The following is a 6,410-nucleotide window of genomic DNA, read 5'->3' on the forward strand; positions in this document are numbered from 1 at the left end:
TGGAACCTATACTCACAGGTGATCCAGAAGAAGACAAAAAAACAAAACTATTTCTTCCCAACTACGGGGAAAAAAAATGTTCCCAATTCCCTAAGGCAACTGGATATTTCATGGGCTGACAATGTCTTGTGTTATTTCTTATCAATGTTAATAGCCAGTTAAATTCTGTTCACATAGGAATGTGTGCAGCATTTTTTAAACAATTAACTGAGCTGGCTAGAAACAGTTTCTAAGGGAGTCTATTTCACAGCTCTTACTGTAAAGAAGCCTTTCCGTATGTAGAGACCTCTTTTCCTCCGGACGCTAAGAATGCCCCCTTGTCCATTGCAATGACCTTAAAGTAAATAACTTTGCACCAAGTTAACCATCAGGACCACTTATGTGATCATAAACTCCCCTTAAAATGTTTTTTTCACAAGGGAGTTTCATTTCAGTTCACTTAACATTTCCTCGTAGCCAAGGTCCTCCATGCCTCTAAATCAGTTTATTTCCACTTCTCCGCACTCTCCGGTTCACAAACATCCTTTTTGAGAACTGGTGGCTAACACGAACTTCATATTCCAAATGAGGTCTTACTAATGATTTCTACAGGGGCAGCATTATGTGGAATGTAATTGGGGAGTGGCCTCAAATACAACAGGTATCAATAAATAGATTGCCAATATTATTAAAGGTTAGGGTATTACTAAGGATTAAGTCTGTGCATGAGAGGGGTGCTGGGAAAGCATGTGTATCCAGATATTGGGAATATCTATTTAGAAATCTATGAAAAGTAGCATATTTGGTAGCAACACCAGATACAGAGGTCTTGGTAGGTGGGAAACAGTTCCACCACTAGTGAGATACAATTATTAAAGTTGCCTATGCAAATAAGTGGTATGGACAGGTATTTGGCAAGGAAATTTTGCAATCCTTGAGGTGATCTTTAAAGAGAAGAGAGGGGGAATATAAAAAGACAGAAAATTAGTATGCTCACTCCTAATTGTGCATTAAAGAAAACAGAGTGCATGTGATCCAGAAGGTCACTGTCATACAGAAATTACCAGTTCTATGAATCAGAACAGAGATACCCCAAGCAAATACAGAGTATGTAGAGTGGTATAACCAACGGACCCATTTTTTCCTGCAAAGACACTAAAAAGCTTCTCTTTTAAAAGGTGGGATTCTCCTAAGCAAGTTAATTATTTGTTGCTGCGTTAGAAACACACAAAAACAAAATCTTTTTAATTTAGAGTTAAAACCTTTAACAAGAAAAAAAAAAACAAAACAAAAAAAAACACCCAAACTTTGTGCACTTAGCCATGTCTGTAAGTGGGCATATAGAGCATAGTGCCATACTATACAATTAGAGGCCATAATAAAACTGAATTTAAAATAGGTAGTAGTAGGCAGCATATCATTAGTAATGCAGATTACCATGTTACAAAACTAGAAATGCCCACAACCAAAAAGAGCAACAAAAGCAGCAAACAAGGAGCTAAAAAGTGATTTCATATGCTTATTATGTTGTGCCCAGAGTTCAGCACACCTTAAAGTGTGCTACCACAATACTAGTCGTAGGAAAAAGTGCTTGCAAACACTCCTTAGAATCTTGCACTCCGCTTGGCTGGTCTATTGACAGTCAATGTTGTCTTGTTGAATTGCCCAGGTATGCGACAGGTGTACATTCAGTACAAAGATTCTTTCAAATATTAGGAGGAATGTTCCATCTCAGTAGTCATACACTGGATTAAATTATGAAACATGAACCGAGGGAGATGTTCCCCAGTTACAAATAACACAAACCACTGAATAGCATTCACGCTACAAAAGTAAGCTGTAAATAGTCTCTATACTAATGTGGCCCTACTGGTTCTTCTGGAATGCAAGAAACTTGAACAGCTTCAGTACAAAGATTATTGTGGTAGGTTTTGATTAGTGTCGTTTCCTACATCTGCAATCCTCCAGATTTTGCCTCTCTAAACATTGCTTATAAACTTGTGCCTCACAACCTTTACCTCTTTATAGTCCAGTAATGCCATACTTCATGATTTCCATCTCATTTTCAATTGGAAATCCCATAAACACCATCTGAGGTAAGTGAAAAGTGCTCTGTGCTGCCATAGATGAGGAATTGACACCCCTCTCTCATCCTTATGAAGACTTGTATTGTGGAGGAAGAGAGGGGATGAGTCTGACTAGGTTAATTCCCGTTTTACAGAATTTTATGTAGGTAGCATTAGATCATTTGATGATCACAGGACTTTACTGCTTCCTTACAAACTTTATTATTTTTATATAGGCATTTAGGGGGTTATTCCCTAAAGAGCCAAAGGATCCAGCTTTAGCTTCGTCTAATCCTCTGTTCACTTCGGCTGCCTCTGCCCTTCAGTTCAGCCGAACTGAAGGGCTGCTGTAGGGGCTATTCACAATAGCCCCTACAGCAGCCAACCCGAACCTATATGCTTCAGCACGGCTGAGCCGTAGTGACACCCGAAGCGTGGAGAAAGGTCGGCCGAAGCCGACCGATCTCCACACAAATGACAGCTGGGCGGAGTTGTAATGACAGATGTGTCCCCAAATGACCTGGGGATGCTGATCTGTCATTAAATAACTGGGCGGAGTCGGCCGTGACGTCATGGCCATTTCTGCCCAGTTACTCATTGGCCGGGACCTGCCAGAAGACTCTGGAATGTGCCGGCCAATAGGAAACAGTTGGGCGGAGCTAGCCGTCACCGCTAGCTCCGCCCAGTTGTTTTTCTTTTGCCGGCATCGGTCAGATGCTTCATTATGCGGCAGGAATTTGTCCCGTGCGGTCGGGTCAGCGTGCGTCAATTTTTATTATTGTGAGGAGATCAGCTTAAAGTGAAATATGGAAACGTTGTTCTAGTTTTGGGTATAGTAGGAAAAAAGTGTTTAAACCTTTCCAGATTGCATGGAGGTCAACAACACACCAGATGTAGAAAAAATAGGGACATTTTTCAGGCACACCAAGTTCCCCTTCCTAAGGCGGTAGTGACCTGAGCATCCTTAGTGACCATGAAATGTCCCTCTTTTTTTATTACATTATAAATGTCCTTATCTTTGCTACACTTAGTGTGCTGGTGATATCTTTTGGTCAGATTTGGTCTGATGATGACAGCACCATCTGTTGACACCCTTAGCACTCATTTTTTGGTGAAGGTTTCTTTCCCGCTGTAAGTAGTGCAGTGGATGATCTGATTTGTGCTTCAACCATGGTTAATGGAATGGCAGTGGAAGGGAAATCCCCCAGTAACAACTGTCAAATATGGGTTTCTCCAATTTCTTCAGGGACATTTCCTCACTTCCAATGGAGGCGATTCCCCTCACTCCTTGACTCAAGAGACGCAACAGGAAGTGAAAAAAATCTCCCAACATGGACACAAACAGCAATGACAAAAGCTTTTCCCAAAAGTGCCACTTTAATTTCATGTTTTTATGAATTGGGAAGCTTAAATTGCAAATCTACATAGACAGCAAATATTGTCACCATGACGTCTCTTGAGCAAATCGAAGTATTGCTATGTTTCACTAGATTTAATGCAATTCAAAAAAAGGACTAAAATGTATAATATAAATTTTATTTTATTTACTATATGCCCCAAAGATTCTTTAAACAAACAAAAACATCAGTGCTTTGCACCAACAGTATAACTTACCTTTAGGAATGCTGGAATAAGACTTTGACCTACGGTGGAAAGTCTTTCTGTCTTCCACAGGACAGGTGTCAGTGTCCAGTGTAGCTGCACTTAGGGGCATAAGGTTTTCTTCTGATGGGGGATAATGTGGATGTCGATTCAGATTTAAGTTAAAATGAAGAGTGGAAAGATTTGGAGAAGAGAAACGTCTATCTTTTAGGGAGTTCACAGGCAAGTCCAGCTTAGATCCAGTTAAAATGACTTCTACGCACTGGTCGCATTTTACGAAAGGTGAAAGTCCCATTTCAGGATCACCATCCTCTGAGCTTGTGATGGGATCTTTATGTGAGGAAGTGGTTGGCTCCACTGCAAAGGTTATGGGAGAGTCTGACTGAGAGTTATCCCATGATGCTTTGTGTCTAGTCAATCGAACGTCATGGTGTGAAAAGGAAACTGATTGGGTGCAATCAGGATCACTATCTGAATCATCGTCGCTGCTTTCCTCCCAGTTGTCCATATCACTGTCCTGGTTATCCGTGTTCACAGTTAATGTGGATTTGACAGCGCTTGGAATTTTTAAAACAGAAGCTAGAATTTCCTTTATGGCTGTAGCACTGTCCACATATGATCCATTACTTCCTCCCAGTCCAATGACGGCAGGCCGAGGTAATTCATCTGCAGCATGAGAAAAACATGCAGTAAAGCTATAAGATTATTACTGAACTCTAAGTGTATTTCCACTTTTGCAGTCAAATTTAAATTAAAATTTAAAAAAAACAAAAAAAAACACACACACCTCTATGTGTTCCTAGTCACACGGCAGAATATTTGTTTAAAAATATTTCTTACCCTTTAGATGTTTTGTTGCAGCAGGCAACGTGGCGGCGCATCTTCACAGTGATATGTCCTCATAGAAAAACGTAGGACTGTGTTTCCCTCACTAATTTATTGAATATACAGTACAGTGGAAAAGCCAGGATTGTATTTGTTTAAACCCTCACAGCCCCTCCTAACATTACAACTAGAGGTGCACCGAAATGGAAATTTTAAAACCGAAATAAAAAATTGTCAGGCCGAAACCCACAAATGGAGGAAAAACCAAGTAGAAATTTTAACCCTTAAGAAGCCTAGCAACACCAACCCAAGTAAAAGCAATTAAAACTGCAACCATTTTTTAAATATTTTTTTTAGCTTATGCTATGTGAATGGGAACATGCAACAAATATAAAATAGCTGTTATCCCAATCTGACTGCAAAAGTGGAAATACACTTTAAAAAAAAACAAAAAAAAAACATAAGCAGGAGGACAAGTTGAAGTGATCACCACACAGCTATGTAAACTCTGCATATGTCCCGATTGCCTCTTTTTTGGTAAACAGTCCTGTCTGTACATTCACGAACAGACAGGACATAGCAAAATGGACATATAACTAAATATAGGTTAACTGAGGCAGGCAGGTCTGGATAGTATTGGTTTATGCAGCAGAGACTCAAAATTACTACAGCAAAGTCATATAATGCAACAGAATTGCAATACCTGCAGGAAACAGAATAGTGGGAATCCTAGGCATCTTTGTCAGTGGAGGATTTGGATTGACATCACTGTTTGTCTGAAAATAGAAGGGGAAAAAACATTAAAAAATATAAAAATGATAAAATACAAAAAAAAAAATAAGTATCTACCAAATGTTAGGATATATTTTTTTTAAATGTCCACTTTTTAAAGCATCTTTTAAATCAAGGGTATTTCGGGCTATGAAGTGGCAGGTGCACGTGCAGCCCGACAGCTAAGCTTGCAGGAGACACAAACAAAACCGGAAAGTATCACAGGCCAGGCAACTGCAAAACAGAGTGAAATCTGATTTGATTTCTACAATTTCCCTTTCTATAAAAAGGAAGGTGGGGAGAATGTTGGGGCATGTCAATTGTCAGTTCACTCTGCTTTTCAACCTAATCATTACAGATGAATTGGATGAGTGTTATCGGACAGAGTTTAGGAGGAATGCAGCTACAGGGATTATACTGTGTAAAAGACATTAACTGTGCTCCAATACACAGTAAAGCGACTTGTTGATCTAGCAGTATACTGAAAGCAATGGGAAATGCTAATACTCCAAAAACAGAGCTAAAAGAAAACCGTGCACACCACAAATACAAATTCTGCTATTTCCATTACTGTTACACTGTCCATATATTTAAATCAGCAGCACAGGAGTACTGGAAGTTTGCCACCAATATTATTTATGACTGTCTAGATAAACATACTTAGTCACAAGGGAAAACGAGAGAAAAATTATGAAGCCTTCCTCATTCTTCCCTGCCACAAATCTGCTCCAGACAAAAGGATAGCCGGAATCTGATTGTTTATTTTATATTCTAGTGATCTCGGCATTCTGTAAAATTGGATTAGTTGGCCATTAGAATAAAAAAAATAAAACCTATTTTTTTAACACTAATTTTACATGCCAATTTCCTGCAAAAGGTACAGCGCTAAGTGGAGATATAACTAGCCAGAGGTCTCACAGAGTGATGGGTAGCGAGACACCTGCCCCTCTTCACTTGTTACATCAGAATGCTAGGACAGAACCAGCCAGAGGTCTAAGAGTGATGGATAGCAAGACACCTGCGCATCTTTGCTCATTCACTCGAAGGATAGTTGGATAGAAGGAAGTAGGGAGAGGTCTCAGATTGATGACACTTGTCTGTCCTTACTTAGCAGCATCAGGAGGCCAGGGTCCAACCAGAACTTGTTGAAAAATCTGTTTGTGATAA

At 39.7% G+C, this 6,410-nt stretch overlaps 1 protein-coding gene across 1 annotated transcript in view; it reads right to left on the reverse strand.

Moving 5' to 3' along the window:
* The window catches only part of RUBCNL (RUN and cysteine rich domain containing beclin 1 interacting protein like), a 29,419-nt gene extending 24,179 nt beyond the window's left edge, over positions 1-5,240 (reverse strand). The window contains exons 1-2 of the mRNA XM_018569433.1: positions 5,176-5,240; positions 3,660-4,313 (exon numbers count right to left, since the gene is read on the reverse strand). Of these exons, the coding sequence (XP_018424935.1) occupies positions 3,660-4,313; positions 5,176-5,209 (688 nt within the window). The 5' untranslated portion in view covers positions 5,210-5,240. The remainder of the gene's footprint in view (positions 1-3,659; positions 4,314-5,175) is intronic.
* Positions 5,241-6,410: the final 1,170 nt, after the last annotated feature.

This window comes from Nanorana parkeri, unplaced genomic scaffold, assembly GCF_000935625.1.
Source record: "Nanorana parkeri isolate BGI_ZX_2015 unplaced genomic scaffold, ASM93562v1 scaffold1335, whole genome shotgun sequence".
NCBI classification, from domain to species: domain Eukaryota; kingdom Metazoa; phylum Chordata; class Amphibia; order Anura; family Dicroglossidae; genus Nanorana; species Nanorana parkeri.